Source organism: Meleagris gallopavo, chromosome Z (genome assembly GCF_905368555.1).
Source record: "Meleagris gallopavo chromosome Z, MGAL_WU_HG_1.1, whole genome shotgun sequence".
NCBI lineage: Eukaryota > Metazoa > Chordata > Aves > Galliformes > Phasianidae > Meleagris > Meleagris gallopavo.
Window position 1 is genome coordinate 37,374,938 of NC_139435.1, and position 17,527 is coordinate 37,392,464.

At 35.6% G+C, this 17,527-nt stretch overlaps 1 protein-coding gene across 8 annotated transcripts in view; it reads right to left on the minus strand.

Annotated features, from left to right (window-relative positions):
- The window catches only part of PRUNE2 (prune homolog 2 with BCH domain), a 133,211-nt gene that overhangs the window by 47,093 nt on the left and 68,591 nt on the right, over positions 1-17,527 (minus strand). For all 8 annotated transcript variants that reach the window (XR_014880599.1, XM_085213898.1, XM_085213892.1 and 5 more), the window contains 2 exons: positions 7,401-7,559; positions 127-6,385 (listed from right to left, as the gene is read on the minus strand). Coding sequence is in view for 7 of the 8 variants with exons in the window: in XM_085213898.1 (XP_085070024.1) it covers positions 127-6,385; positions 7,401-7,559 (6,418 nt within the window). In the remaining variant the exon portion in view is untranslated. The remainder of the gene's footprint in view (positions 1-126; positions 6,386-7,400; positions 7,560-17,527) is intronic.

Sequence of the window (17,527 nt, forward strand, 5' to 3'; positions counted from 1 at the left end):
AGGTTTAAACATGCCTATAAGAATAATACTAGAACTACTCCCAACAGCAGAGTTCTGTACATCAAGGAGACACATATCTCAACATTCAGCAGAAATACTCCAGACATTTCTTTCCTGTTTTCTTACCAGGAGGTGATCTTTTATCTCCACCTGGCGGTGAGTCGAGATCAGTTGCTTCTTTCAAAACCTCAGAAATTCCTAGAGCTACTTGAGACTCTAAGAATGAAGGTTCTGACACATGATTCTTCTGAAGGATCTCTGGTAAAATGTCAGACACCTGATCTTCGATGCTGTTTTCTTTGGTCATTAGGATGCCTTCATTACCTTCCAAAGGAGTTAATGGTAAAGGCTTTTCAAAAGAAACATTGTTACAAAATGGCTGCTTTAACAACAGTTCATCCCTTGTACATCTGCTGCTAGAGGGTTCAGCATCAAAAGACATATGGAATGGTGGAGTGTACACCACTAGTGACTGGCCACTGGGCATTTCTTTAAACACAGGAACATCTTTCTCAATTAAGTCTTCATATTCTTTCATTATGTTCAAATGATCATTTGAATTAGATTCAAAGCCCTCGTTATCACCAAGAAGAAAGGATTCGGGAAAGAATATCTGTGTATTCTTTGATTCCCCTTCTGTTGCTTCACTGCCTGCTACTTCTAGTATATTAATTTCACCACATGTTCTCACTGGGATACTAGCAACTGATGTGTTATGTTCCAAACCCTTCTCAGATTCATCCAAGCACTCTGCTGTTATGCCATCACCAGTTATTTCTACCCTCTCAATATCAGAATATTTTCCTGCTTCATCCAAGGCACTAATTTCTTTCAAGTTCTGCTCTGCTTTATCAGGTAGAGTTAAATTCATGGGAACCAAGTCTGTTTGGAAGGTCACTATTTGAGACGAATCTGTTGGTGTTCCTTGATAACTTACAGGAGTATAACTTTCATGGAATGCATCTTTCAGATCTAATGATGTCATTCCTAAAACTTCACTGGGGATGTTGACTGATTCAGCTGTCTTAAGAGCAGGTTTATTTTCTAGATCACGTTTCAAAATTGCAAATTCTAGAGGCTCTTGAGAATTGGAAGACATAAGCCGATATGATTCATCAGTCTTTTCTGGATCATACTCTTGGGGTCTATTACTTTCAGATTCAGCCTCTGTCTTCTGCATTACTAACTGACTCTTTGTGTCAGAATCTATCTCTTTACTCTTATTTGAATGCATGTGAGTCATCTGACTATCTTGTCCTTCAGGTTTTACACTAATCTGGGAAGATGGAATAGAGGCATGCTTAACTTCATATTCTTGGCACACATCTGGACTGTTTGATGCCTCAGAACTACTGTCTTGCTCGCAATGATTTAATATATCAGGATTTTCACTAACTGATTTCAAAGTAACAGGCTGTTCAGCACTAGTCCACAGGTCAGGTTCCACTGAAAACAACTGATTATCCTCTTTTGTGTTATCTTGTAAAATATCTGGGATAAGTGCAGTTTGGGAAACCAATACATTCCACATTGGACTTGACTTCTCTGCCATTTCAAAAGACAAGTCTTCTACAGTGAAAGCACATGGTAGATGGTTGTGTTCTACTGTTTCACAAGTGTTTAACTGTTGTTCTAAAGGGATGAGACTTACATTTCCCTCATGCCCTTCTGGTTGATTAAGTGCTGTGTTTTTTTGATCCGTTGTATTTGACATATCTTGTTGATCATATGAAGAATGATTCTGTGAAGTCAGTTGACTACTCTCATTTGTAGGGAAAAACTGTTCTTTCAAGTCCCTTTCTTCAGTGTCATCTAGTATAAAAGGATCATATTGTTTGAACTCCACAGTGTCTTCATTTACTTGACTATCAGAAATATTCATAGGATATAATAGCCTTTCATTTTCTTTCACATCATAGTAAAGGTGAACAGGCTGATTTCCATCATTTGGTTCAGTGGAATGTGTTTCTGTTAGCTCTTCATTTTGTGCAGGTGATCCACAGGACTCCTCCTTATTGTTTGTTACTTGATATGTTACAGAGTGACTTGAAATCGAATACTGGTCTTCCAACAGGTTTTCTCCACAAGTTGGTGAATTCCACCATCCTGAACTGTCATACGGAAAATCAAATGTTCCTACACTGGATTTCCAATCAGTTCCTAAATCAACTGCCAATGACAAACTCCACATATCACTTTTTGCAAAGTATTCTTCTTTTTTACCACCAACAGAAGTCATTGTTGCATCTGCATTCATCTGATACAAATGTGAACCTTCTGTGCTACCCAGTTTTTTGCTGCAAAGACTCACTTGAGCCTTATTCTGAAGTGTTTCACGCTGATCTAAATATTCAGAAGTCTCGTTATGCTCCATTATGTTAAAGTCCTCCTGTGATACATTCTGAACTTCAATTGTTTCAGGGTTTTTATTTAAGATATCTACAAAGATCTCTTCTGCCACTTCATTTTTTGCATCCAAATTGTCTTCATTTGTTTCAGGATTTGTTGCATTTGATTTTGCATAATCTGCACCAATTTCAGATAATTTGTGCTCCTTGTTTTCATATGTGGAATCTTCATTCAGTTCTTCTGGACATGCCTCTGAATTCTCTGAATCCTCATTTACTTCTGGACTTGATAAAGAAGATACAGTATCATCATCTACATGAGCATTCCAAAAATCTAAGCTTTTGGGAACCTTATTCTGTGCTGTGCTTGTTTCAAATTGTTCCTGATATTTATTCCCAAATTCTTTGATTTTGCAAGCCTCCTTAAGATTTTCATTATTTTTAATATCCCATATAACTTTATTTTCTTTGTGATTACTGTCAACTGGAAGTTCTCCCCACACATTCACTGATGCGTCACTTAAATCAGGGCTCGTTCCACTTGAGTGTGTATAGTCATCTATTGAATCGCTCCATACATTATCTTCCTCCAAATAACTTCTGATCTGTATATCCTTTGAAAGGCTGCTTGTGGTGGTTGCCATTTCATGGATTTCACTTGCTTCAGGACTTGTTCCAGGAGATTTCAAATCCTCATGCTGCTGTAAATTCCAAGCAGTTTCAGGAGAACTGTTATTAAGTGTTGCACATAGTTCCCTACATAGCTTATCAGCAGATTCTAAATTTTCAGAATTTTCATTTTTCCCCAAAGCTATATAATGTGAAAATGAATTATCCATCATAGATATATCTGTGATGTCAGGAACACTGACATAACCAGCAGAAGGACTCTTCTTAAATTTAGATGGAGACTCATCTATGAAAAAATTTTCATGAGTGGTGCTCAGTTCTGAGCTATTTTCAAAAGACACTAACTTAGAATTACTTATGTATGGGTGGTTCAACACTTTATGTGAGCCCTCTATTATATATCCCACTGTTTCTGGTGGCTCATTCATTAAGGGAATTGACACAGGTAAGTGGCAACTGGAGTCATTCTTTCCAGAGTCATTCCAGGTGTCTGACTTTACAGGCATTTTAGAAGAATTATTTTCAAAGATACTTTCCATCTCAGGACTTGTTGACTCATTATCTGTGACTAAGGCTTCCAAACTAAAACTACTCCTTATTTTTTCTAGTGATCTAGAAAACTCAGATTTTGACCTCTTGTCTTCTGAATCTGTGTTACATGAAGGCTCATTGCTGTCTTCTGCTGGTTTGCTGCAAATGTCAGTAATAGTTTGTTTTCCATTTGCCTCATCTGTTATCTTATATTCCTCTTCTCTTTCCTGAGAGGTGACAATGGCATTGTCCCAGCCTTCCTCACAATCCTGCTCATTTTGTAAATTTCGTAAGTTAAGATGTTGCTCTAAATGCTGACTATTCAACTTTTCATCAACATCTGGAGTGTTTTGTGCTGGCTCCTTACTCGGTGTCTCATTTCCTAAATCACATATTTTCAGATCCAAACTATTTTGAGCATCTGAAGTTGGTGTAGATGTCCTTGTGTCTTCTACAGGAGCACTGCTCAATGCTTCTATCTTTTCAGCTAAACTTTGTGCAGTATTTACTTCATTCTGTGGTGGTGATAAGTCATTCACTGTTTGATTGTATGTAACTCTTTTGTTTTCAGATGCAGAAAAGATATTTTCATTAGTATGTACCTCAGTTGAAAAATACTGATCTGTTGCTCGTTCTGAATTAAGTAACAGTTCAACAGAGGTAGAAAGAGCAGTACTGTTCGAATTTCTTTCTTGTAATTGGGCATCAACTTTATTTAAGGATGTGCTCCAGATGTCTGTGTCCTTGGATCTTGAAAAGGGCATGTTTATAGGAGACAATAGTTCATTATTTGCTTTCTCAAGTGCTTTTGGTTCAGCCACATTTGGGCTTATCAATTTATCAGTAATTGTTTCTTGGACAAAATCTTCGCCCTCATTTTCTCTTCCATTTTCCACATATGTAGGTGATATATAAGAATCAGACGTTGAGTAATTGGTGTCCGGTGGAGAAACAGCTAAGTCTTCACCTACATTTGATGAACAAAGATCTGAGTGTTTATACAAGAAGGTATCATCCCAGGGCACCACTCTTTCTGTTACTTCTTTCCTGATGTTTTTATCATACATATTCCAGGTCTCTACATTTTCAACTTGTGTTGGTCTGTTCTTAGGGTCGTGAATTAGAGTTTTTTTCTCTGTTTCTAATGTGGAGTTATTCTGCATATTGTTGATATCAGAATTTGTATTTTCAGATGATTGACTCTCTTCTAGGGAATAACATCTTTTTTTATCCCAGGCTTGTAGATATACCTGGGTAGATGAGTTTTCAGTCTCACTGTCTGCTACAATTTCTGAAGAATCTGATAAACTATATTTTGTTATGGTCCATTTCTCAGGAATATTCACTGATTTTTTTTGTCTATCTAGTCTGGACACATTCCATACTTCTTCTGAGGATCTAGCAATATTTTCTGCCTCAAACTTCATCCAGACATCATAAGAGTCTCCTTTCCCTTCCTCACTGGACCATGCATCTGACATCACAGGTGTTGGCTGACTGATTTTCCACGCAACATTAAAACTCTCTGATTCTTGTTCTGTCCCCTCTGAAGAAGCAGTTTGCAAACACAAATGTTCACCGTTTACCTCTTTTTTCTCTTGTTTTTGATTATCTTGTTTAAACTGATTATTCCACTGAGCTGTTGTTGCGTATTCCATTTGCTCAGGCTGTTTTTGGAGGAATATAGAATCTGATGCTCTTCTATCAACATGTCCTTGTAGCAGTGGGCTTGCTTTACAATTGTTCCACAAGACAGGGCTTTGAAATACAGATTCTTGTTCACTTGAACTCCATGTATCAGCATTTCGGGACTCTAAGTCAAAGCCATCCCACCAGCTTCCATATCTAACACGTGAATGAGAACACTTTGTGTCCTCTATTTCATTTATTTTTTTAATGACTTCTTGTGGGAAAAATAAAGGCTGCCCATTATCTAGTGGTGAGGTTTCTACAAGACTGTTCATTGGAGTCAGTGGAATTCTTGAATCAGCAGATTTCAACATTTCTGGTGAGGAAGTATCACCTTCAACTAAATTAATCAAACTTGAGGTTTTCTCAAACATTTCTCCTGGATTCACATCAAATTCAGCTAAACTGTCTTCCTTCTTTGCTGTCATAACTAAGTCAGTTGAATAATTTGCCGTATCACTTTCTAGCAAGCTTGCTTCATCATGTTCTTTCTGCACAGCAAGTTGTTGACCTTCTGATGAATCACTATTAAGGAAATAGTCATCTGTTGGAGAACAGTCAACAGAACGAGAAGATGATTCAGATGGAGCTGTAACCATTGGTGCTAGATCAAAATTGAAAAGGTCGAAGTTACCACTGCTGCCTATTGATTGAGGTTTTTGTTCTTCTGCTATTGCTCCTTCAGGAATAGGGCTATAGGAATCAAAGCCAGGCAGAAGACTATGATGGGAAACAGCACCTTCTGCAACAGGGCTGTCATCACTAAGGAAAACAGAGCTCTCCTTGGAAGACCGGCTGCTTCTAATGGTAGCCAAGCCACTGTCTGGACTCACAAGGTCTACATTAAGATCAACATGGACTTGAATGGATCCATTTAGATCCTGAGGATTTTCTATAAAGTTGACAGAACTGGTCTGTGGTTCTATATCAGAACCATATAACTCCATAATACCAGAAGACCCTTGTGAAAGTGGAGCACTCCCAGCAACAGCTTCAGTAGAAGATGTTCTACTGTTTGATACCATTTCTGGTTGTCTTCTATTCATGACTTCCTTAATGAGAAGAAAAATTTGATCACAGGTAACCAAAGAATTTTCTTGATGATAAATAAGAATTTGGTCACATCCACACTCCAGTGGATCCAGCTCCAAGCAAGGATTTTGACATTCTTCTAATTCACAGCAAATCTGTTGAAAAACAGGATGTTTCAAAAACAATTACAAACATAGGTAGCAGGTCACAGTCTATTCCACCGTGCAACACAGTCATAGCAATCTATTCCCATTTACCTACAACAGAACACTTTACACAATAAATAGATGAAATATTAAAAGTTCGGTATAAAATATATATTATGCAATTGATCATAATGTTTACATCAAATAATACAATTTGACTTTCAAGTTTATTTTTCATTAGTAAAAGAAAATCCAAATTCTTAATTATTGCCTTAAGAAATCTGAGTAAAATATATAAAGGGTATGTAAGAAAAGAATTTCTAGAATAATCAAGTTCATAAAATAAATACGTTTATGTCAATCCTGAAGCAATAGGGTCCTTTAGGTATCTGTTTCTAAAATGAGAAGTTTTAAGAAAAAGACAAAGGTACAAGGAGTTGCCCTGTGGTAATTTCCTCAATTTGGGGACAAATACATGGGAAAAAGACAGACAGCATTTGACTTTGGATAAACTTTTGCTCTAGAAATAATTTGGCTTAATTTCAGAGCTTAAATTATTTAGTGATAAAATACACAGATATGAGATCTGGACAGTTCCATTTATATGCTTGTTCATGACCCATTGTAAAAGAATAAATCACAATCACTGTCCTTCATGACATTATGTGTATTGTACATTAAAATATAAAAAAAAGCCAAAATCAGTAAAAATAAATAAATAATTTTGTTTTGTTCAGTCTTACTGTACTTCCTGTGACTATCAAATCTTTCTATTAGGCTGTTCTGAAGCAATCATGAATAACACAATCTTGCATTTCACATCACATTAATAATGCAGTCGTTTCAAATTGCTACTCCATTGCCAGCCTACTGTAGTTACTTCTTGTATCCACCTAGTTTTTAAACTTTTGCATATCTTTTTTAAAAAACACTATTTTTCAAGAAAAATATTTCTAAATTATTTTTCTTGAAAAACACTATTTTTCAAGAGAAATACTTCTAAAATATTTTTCCCGATACTTACTTGATTGCCTAGCTCTAAGTTTTCCGAGTATACTGCTATTTGCCGTTTTGTTTGTTCCTCATCTGACAAAGAGTTGGCCAAAATGACAAGTACATCAAACCCATATTTATATATGAATGCTTTCAGATCACCAACGAGATTCCTGTGTAATAGGCAGTCCTGAAATAAGGTAAGAAATTTAGAGGTCAGTGCATTTTTCTTATTCTTTCCATCCAAATCTGTGGTGAAAATAGTCAGAAACACTAATACACAACAGTGGCTCTACTCATAGAATCATAGAATCACAAGGATGGAAAGGACCTGCAAGATCATCTAGTCCAACCGTCCTCCCATTGCCATTGCTACCACAAGCACTAAACCATATATTGTAGCTCCTCATTCAGACACCTTTTGAACACTGCCAGGGACGGCGACTCCACCACCTCCCTGGTGGTGGAGCCATTCCAGTGCCTGACCACTCTCTGAGAGAAAAAAATTTTCCATATGTCTAACGTAAATCTCCCCTGGCGCAACTTGCAACAATTTCCTCAGGCCCTGTTTGTTGCCTGGGAGAAGAAGCCAAACCCCTCCTCATCACAACCTCCCTTCAGAAAGTTGTAGAGTGCAATGAGGTCTCCCCCGAGCCTCCTCTTCTCCAGACTAAATCCCAGCTCCTTCAGCAGCTCCTCATAAGTCTTGTGCTCCAGACCCCTCACCAGTTTCATTACTGAAGAGCAGGTCTAGCAGGGCATCACCCCTGGTAGGCTCTCGTACCAGTTGTGTAAGGAAGCTGTCTTCCACGCATTCTAGAAACTCCTTGGACTGCTTCCTCTCAGTGTATTATACTTCCAACATATGTCAGGGAAGTTGAAGTCTCCCATGAGAGCCAGTGCTGGTGATTGTGCATCTTCTGCAAGCTGCTCATAGAATGTCTCCTCCTTCTCTGCATCCTGATTAGGTGGTCTGTAACAGACCCCCACAAGATGTCACCTTTCCCCCAGTCCTTATCCATAGACACTCAACTTTATCATTCCTAACTCTTCAACATCAAAATACTCTGTAATATAAAGAGCCACACCACCACCCTTCCTCCCTTGTCTATCCTTTCTGAAGAGCTTGTAGCCAATCATCACAGCACTCCAGTCATGGGAGTGGTCCCACCATGTTTCGGTAATAGCAACTAGGTCATAGTTAGCGTGCCACACAACCGCTTCAAGCTCCTCCCGCTTGTTGCCCATGCTGTGTGCATTGGTATAGATATACTTCAGCTGAGTCATCTGCCTCACCCCTAGCTCAAGCATCACTCCCCTTAGACTAGAGAAATGTAGAATTAGCTAGATTTTGCAGTGTAAGTTATCCATTCTTTTTCTGACTTGGGGCCACAATGCATGAAGAGCAAACGGCCCTCTTCAGTCATCAGTTCTGAAAATTGCTAGTGAAGAAATTACCAGAAATTTTATTTTCTCCCTTATGTTCCTATTTGTATTTGAGATTTTTTTTTTATCTTCAAGTTAAACACAGTGTCATATGCTATAATAGTTGTGATACTGCCAAGCTACATTGGCCCTGAATAAACAGCAGTTCATCATAAATACAGAACAACTGTATATGCAGATTGGCGTATTATTCCCTTGCATCTGTCTCCTACCTGATAAATTAGTGTTTTGGTTAAATAAATACAAATACTATTTATTAATCTGCTCAAATTGTCCACAAAATGCCTATCCCCCCCCTATAAGTTGAACTTAAAAAAAAATCTTTTTGTCAAGAGCTTTGGAAGTAGATTCCTTCCTAGATTAGAAATGAGATTCTGCTTTGATGTTTGCAATATGTAGAACAATAACTTGTTCTACATTAAAACCATACCGAAGTCAGCTAATAGTTTACTGGTGGACATTCACATATAAATTCTGAATAGGGAGATAAGGTGAAGAATTATGCTGAATAAGGTTTGAATGTCCAACCACGTCTCAGCTATTCACTCACACCCAGCTGGGTACAAAAAGGAAGATCAGATTCATTGTACAAGGTGTTCACTAATGTAGACATGGTAAATAAACGACAGGTTTAATAAACATTCAGCCTTCTAGCCTCATTATTCTCCAGCTTCTAAATTATTTCTATATTGGTTGAATTAATTGAAAATGCAAGGGACTTAACATTTTCTGCTAAAATCAACTGACTGAACAGGAAACTTCATGAAAGAAACACTGCCTGGGATAATTTCTGTCCACTCACTGCCAGACTGTGCTCACATCCATTGCTGGCATCCATAAACATTCAGTAAGCATCAATGAATGTGTGCCATTTTTAATGCATGGAGGAATTCAATGACACGCTTTTAGTTCAGACGCACTTCCACCTCACACACCATTTTATCAGACTGTTCCTCTGCTGTCATATGTCACATGGCAATAAAATGTAGTGGAATATTGGGCAAAAGGTTCAACTTCTACCATACCACCAACATCCGCCTTGTACATTGTGCGCCAACATGATAAAAATGGCATAAAAAGAAGGCATTATTTTGGGAACCACCCTTGCAAAAGGTCTAGTGACCAAAAGAGAGAAGTCTCTTCTGCAGCCAGGATATGCCCAATGTGCCGTATGAAGACCACTGCCAGTTCAGTGCTACATCTTTCAGGGTTCCCATAACATAAAAGGACATAAGACATTCCCTCCTAAAAACATTAGCTCTAGAAAACAGTATTTTAAAGTTACCTTACCAAGCTTCTCTTTCTTTTTCATAATGGACCAGCACTGCCTACTGTAAAACACTCAGCAGCACAGGAAAGTGTTTATTAAATACCATGTCTTTAAACAAAACATGCAGATTACATACGGATTTAAAAATCTGAGATGGAAAGGGAAGTTTTACAGTGACATAAAATCAGCATTAATACTGAGGATGTCATTAAAAGCATAGGCCAAGTTGAGCAGAATTAAGTGATCATAGCCAATTTGTTACTTTGTATGATGAATCTTACACTACAGACAACTGTTTGACAAAATTTTCATTATTCAGCAGAGGTATGAAACCCAAGACTGCTTTCATTCTGCAGCATCATGACAAATATATAAGCTTATCACCCTATTGCATAAACATTTACTAACATTCAGATAATACCTGAGAATATAAGTTACTAAAATTTCCCAAACATAGTCATTTTAATAACCAATAATAAATATTTCGTAGAACTTGTTAATTAAATGTGTGTCCACAAATGAAAAGAATGGTGAACAGAACTCATTAAAATAATGGGTCAAAAAGTATTTTTGTTGGACAATTTTGTTGCCTACGGTATTAATAAAATCAAGATCAAATTACACCTCTTACAGCATTGTGACTCAATTTATCTAACTGACTATTAATCAAAACATCTAAATAATATTTTTTAAAGCAAAGGTAACTTTATTAGTAATATTACATATTACTGATCAATTTTTAATACTTATCTTAGTTCCACCTCCACATTTCCATACATTTTACACTTCTGAACAATTGCTACAAACACAAGCACTCAAATCTTCAAACAGACTTTCATGAACAAGAAATTCTTACATAAAATTACCAAGGACTATAAATTGAAAGATATAATAGACATAAGGAATCTTCCATAAATTTGCTAAGTAAACAACCAGAATGTTGGATGTATTATAAACACTAACAGAAGATAAAACATCTTCAGAAATGAACAAAAAAGCTGCTACATCCCAATTACAAGCAGTGTAAAATACAGTATTGATGAATTTGTGTAATAGGAAATGCATTTCAAGATAGTCGAAGCATGACAAAGGTCAAATTGTTCATTTTATACTACTTTTCCTTTCTTTATTTGCATGTTTTGGTTTAAATATTAATTCGTATTTGCAGTATGCAGTAGGTAAACAACATATATAAGCATTATTAGTTGTAATGCCCTCCAAATACCCTACTACAAAAAAAAAAAAAAAAAAAGACTGTAAGTATACTTGAAATGTATTTTACATGAAATAGATAATAACTGATATTAAACGTATTTTACAAGTGCACTGGCAATATAGTGAACAGCAGTGTGGATATTGGAGAAATTGAACAGCTTAGCAATTGTAATAAAACCATGCATTTGCTTTGTCTAATCCACTTTAAAAGTTTATACTATGCTAAGAACATGGGGTCTGCTCTAAAACAACTTGTTTTGTTTTTTAATCATTCAGGCAAACAGAATATGAAAGCTCAACAAATCAATGAGCTTTTGATGTATTTTGCAACACAACAGTTATTATGCATTTCTGTTGTGAAATGCTTTACAAATTTTATGCAGGCTGTATGCTGGAACTTATTTCTCTGAACTCAATTTTCTTATAGGAACTGAATAGCTAAAATGTGTGCAAACCTGGGCAGACCTAAAAAAGAAGTAAAGTCTCTAAAAAATACTCAAAGAGAATTGGTAATTTCTCCCTTTCTACACTTTCTGATATATGAAGCCAACAGTCAATTACCCAAGTTATCACTGTAAATGTACATTACACACCTGATTCTTTTGAGCTAACTGTGTCAATATTAACCTGATCAAATTAAGAACAAACTCTCTCTTTTGTTCTTCACACTCCTCACATAGAGAGCACAATATGGCTTTTGTCAGAGATGCTCCATCATTTTGGCTCAAGGAAACTGTCAGTACAGTTTGGGATTCGTTATTCATGGGCAGATATCCTGATGGGTCTAATGAAGCCTTTCTGCTGACAACTCATTTGCTAAAAATACCCAGCCATCACAAAATATAAATGAGGAATATCACTGCAACCCATTACAGTTTTCACATCCAAAACAATTATCACTATCCAGAAGTCAATATACACTGCTTAACACTGTATTTTCTTAATATTTCAAGGTCAGTACTGCTGTATTCCAGTTTGTTTCTGTGTGATCACTGATAAAACTTTATGACATACTTAAATTGCAATATAATAGGGTAAACACCAATGTTATGGCACACATGCAGAGCTAACAGTCTGTGTGCCATTTGTTGTAAATCCAGCTAATTACTAGAAGAAGCCCCCATGTAAAATAAAAATTAAAGGAAAAAAAAAAAAAAAACAAGCAAAACAAACTCAGTTTTGCATAGAGGTTTCCAGGTAAGGTTGCTAAAAGCAGAAAACAGTATGAACAGAATAGTTCTTATCAGACTACACCAGATTATTCACTGTTTAATCTCTTCTTTGTATCAACACCACTGGTTAAAATGCACTACACAGAATTTATCTTTCCTGTAAGAAAAGAATCCACTTATCTGCTATACATTTCAATCTACAAAATAACAGCTCTGCCATACCAGGATTTACCAATCTTCTGAAAAGAACAACACAGCAACCAACTCTGCTGTGAGTTTCTAACACTTTCCTCTTAGGTCTGCTGCCAAAAGTTTCCAGAGAGAAAAAGGTATCAATCCCAAAATGAAGAGGGGGAGAATGGTTACCAGAAAGCTTGCACAGCCATGTCCTACAGAGTCCCCTATTACAACTGATGTTAAGCTTCAAGTTTCCTGAACTTTAACTTAGTAGGAAATGTAACCAGTAAGTACCGCACTGTGAAACACTCCACACAATACGTGATTAAGACATTCAGCACTGATCTCGCTCCTCATACTGTAGGTAAGAGCTCTGTTTTTAGAATTTCAATCATCTTTATAGAAGACAGAACAACTCAAAAAATAAAGCAAAGAAGAAAGAAGAATTCATCTATAATAAGATTCACTGAACAAAGCATGATCATTTAAATGTGTTTAGCCACTTCCATGCCCGACTGTCTTTTCTACACCTTTGGTCTACTTTCAGTTAATATTACTTAGCAATGGTCTTTGTGAAAGAAGATTGCAACTAAACAACTTTTCCTCGTGCTTTAAACAAGTTAAAATTCTGTGTTTGCAAATTCAGGCTTGATCACTCTAATAAAAAAAATTTAAAATAGTAATATTTAAAATAAATTTAAAAAAAGCTGCTCAGGTAATCAGCTAACCTTCTTTCATATTCTTTATTATTGTGTAATCTTTATTACACATTTTCAACTAGCTGAAACAGTTTTGAATTTAACAGATAGGGTACCATGTCTCCACATCTCATGAGAAATTATAATAGCATATATCAGAAGGACATCACAATGTCCTGTTCAGTTTAGAACACTCACCCTCCCACTCTGGAGCACCAGCAAATGGTGCTCAGAAAAGATCAGCAAGGATCACTAACAAAAGCAAGAACTGGAACTCTACCCTCAGCAAAAGGAATGCCAATTCTTAACCGTAAACAAAACAACTTCCCACAACCTCAGCAGTCTAAAACTAGTTTTGTTGTGCCTTCTTGTGCATGTGCACATATACTAAAAGAACAAAACATATCAGAAGTGCCCGAGATGTTTTGAGAGAGTGCTGCTTCTACTGCCTGATATAAACATCAAATACTTAATATAAACAAGTATAGGTAACAGAGTCCATATTGTTGTGCATGCAACTGCTAAATCAAGAAGCAAAAAAATAAACAATAACACAGTTCATCATCTGGTCTAGTGAGTTAACAGTGAAGGCCCTTGCTTATTTCCAAATTCAAAGTTTACTCTCACTGTTAATGAATATATTCTGTAATCAGAAAGTTGTGACTGACAAAAATAAAACTATCATTTAAAAAAAAAAAAAAAATTTCCTCCAATTGAAGGGCACTAAATATTTTGGAGTGCAAAATACAGCAAAACATATAGATTTAATTTTCAAATTTAGATGCCTAAATGCCACCATTTCTTTCAAGTATGTCTTCTAAAGTCAGTCTATATAACATAATTAAAGAGACGATCTTGCAATCATAGCAATACAACTTTTGCTGCAAGGAGAGAACTACTGGTAAATGCACTTTACTATGCTAAAATGTACCCTCTCCAGGCCACTTTGAAGGATAAACTAAGTATGAACATATTTTTCTTATGCTAACTGCATGTACAGTGAAGTTTCCTATTTAGAAAGCACAGGTATATGTAGCCACAGGGAAAAGATAAAGGAATTCTGAGATCTGCTCACATATCATAATAAAACATCACCTATACAAAATATTTAAAAAAAATCATACAAAATGAAGAAAAAACTTCTATGCTAAAGTAATGTATATGCAGTGTAATACATTACTCCCCTCAGAAACTTATAAGATGGAAAAAAAGAAAGAAAAGAAATGGCATTTTTATGTGTCACTAATCAACAGACCATGTGTTTATAGCATATATTTCTTGTTCTCCTTAGTTTTATAGTTCTTTGTCATCCTAGCTTAGGAATCTCATGTGATTTTTCCACAGCTTGTAAAACAGTTAAAAATACTGAAAAAACACAACCTACCACTTCAGTGACAAGGCTCATTTAATCACATACAATATTTATTTGATTTCAATTTTGACTGATTAGCAAGTGGTAACAAGCAAAAGGCTGACTTGCTAGAGTGATGAATTAAGACATAAGAAAAAACATCATGAGCATCCATATACTGACCATGAGCAGTCCATTTTACCCAGACAAGCCTCAGGTGTAAATCTGTATCCCATAATTCATACCTTACAAAAAGCTCCCATGCAAACATGATAACAAAAACACATTTCTGGCTGTCAACAAAATTTCTGGCAGAATTAATCAACTATTCATCCATTCAGGCTCTTTGCATACCCTTTTGTCAAAGAGGGAATACTAAAAGATTTCTTTCCTCTTCCACTCACTCATTGCAATAGTTTTTAGAATCCATCAAGCCTGAGTTGATTTATTGAACTGTCTCATAGCTCAGCAGTATAACTATGGCAAATGAACTGGTAACTTCTCCAAAAACAGCAGTGATTAAACAATATCTGATTTATTTAATTCCTTCTAACTTCAGATCTGGAGTAATTTCTTAAAGGGCTGACTTGAATTCTTTAAAACTTCTATCTCCAATTTTATACCAATTTTATACCTTTGTTTCCATTTCTTTTTATTTATTTATTCTATTTTGACATTTGACAGAGTTATTTTTTCTTTACAATGGTCTGACCCTAGAACCACCAACATCTTCACATCTTTCACGCTACCTAGTATGGTTCAATCACAAGATTGATATTTCATACAATAATTCAATTTTTGGAGACAATACTGGCAGTATTGTACTTTTATGTAAATGATCTTCTTTATTATGCTTTGCGTACTCAATTATAATTACCCAGTTAAAGTATCTACCTATTTATTTAATTACATAGATAACTTTGCATTCATATTGAACTATTTTTGTATTTATCTAATTCCATTACTGATAATGAGAACTGTTATAAAAGTAGTTAAGGCACAAAAAAGAGATATGACAAGCAGTTTGAAACACTGTTTAAACATGGATTTTATTGCTGAACATCGTCCATTGAACCCCACGGAGCACATTTATCACTCACCAGCTTTGAATTTTTCTTCATAAAGATATATGACCTTTGCCTATTAGATTTCATTAGCAGGGCACCATACAAGGCTCCTCTGCAGATGACAGGATAGAAAGCTAAACAACCTCGCCTGAAGGATTTGTGAGAACAAGCCCATCTTCAATCTTTGTCCCTGGGAGGCACTTCTAACACCTGCCAACCACAGCACTATCATCAGAAAAACATTTAGAGATTTATCTTCAGGCTGGTGATTATAAGAGATAATTTGTTTGGAGTATGGATAAAGTTGGTCTAGCATAAACAAACTAGAAGCTCAAATTATACGATGAACCTCATTAACTATTGATTTAACCACTGCAAATCCATGAACAAATGTATCAAAATGTTAATTATTCCTAAAGATATAATCAAGAGGGAAAAAAAAATGCCAAGGCAAGATAGTTTAAAAATCCTGAACTATTCGAATGGGTGCTTTTAATACTTACAGCTTCAGTTTTCTATGGAGACTTGCTTCATCATAACGATAACAGTATTTTATTGCCATTTTCCCATAAACATATAGTTTTGTCTGACAAAAAGTGCTGTATCCCTTTGTTTTGGCTATTACAGAGGGATGAAAGAGAGAGTCCTCTCATCTTTTTTGCTTGGAGAGAGCAGAACACGACATAATGTAAAAATTTTCCAGTTGCAAGAAAAAAGTAATATTGTAAATGGATACTATCACAGCCTGAAAAATATACATATATAATTTATATTTTATCTTCTCTACATATTGTTTGTGGCCATAACTGAAAGTAACTTCCTTCTAATCACTAAAAATTACTTTCACTCAAGTTAATAAATCATCTGCTCTTCAGCCAAGAGCATATTTAGAAATAATGTAGCATAACTGGTCCTGAATACATTAGGTGCTTGTTTTCATACAGTGGAAGCTAAAGGGGAGAAAAGTGCTGTAAGACTTCCAATTGCAATCCTCCTTAATTCTACTCTGCTAGGGAAAATAAAAAAGCTCATTTGTTGACAGGAAGTAGAAGGAAACCTGCAGCTTTTCCTCCAATATGGCAACCTAAACAAATCACTTCATGTTACTTGCACTTAACACCACTGTTTTTTAAGCTAGAGTTGACTGTAAAAACAACAAAAATCTTTCAGATGAGACTCAAAATTTTGCTGCCAAAAGAAGAAACTTGAGAAACTTCTGGTTATAATATTATCTCTCAGCATTAACTTCTTCTAAAATGGAATGTTATTTGAAGTAATATGATTAGTTTTTCTGTATTTAAAAAAAAAATCTGCTACAAAATATTTTCTTTCAATTTGAGTGTTTATTACACAGCAGTGAAGTAATACAGATGGAGTCCTTCCATGCAAATGGACCTTAAATCTTTTTAAAATTGTTCTGATATTAAAAGGCAATGTTAAATGCCAAGTTACTGATTTTTATTATTTATTTCATCAAATTTACTTTGCTAGTTTATATAAGTATATATATATAAGTCATAGTCTAACTATATGAGTAAAACACAATTATTTAGAGTGAAACAGCAATAGCAATTATTTACAAAGAAAGGCAAATAAATTAGCAAGATGTTACTGATTTAAGCCCATCCAAACATTCAGATTTGTGCAGGACACAAACCTTTTCTCTCCATTAAAAACTACTTTTCCATTAAAAACCCTACTTTGAAAATGATCAGGTGATAATAAATTCAAAAGAATCATTTGTAGAAAATTCAGATCTGGT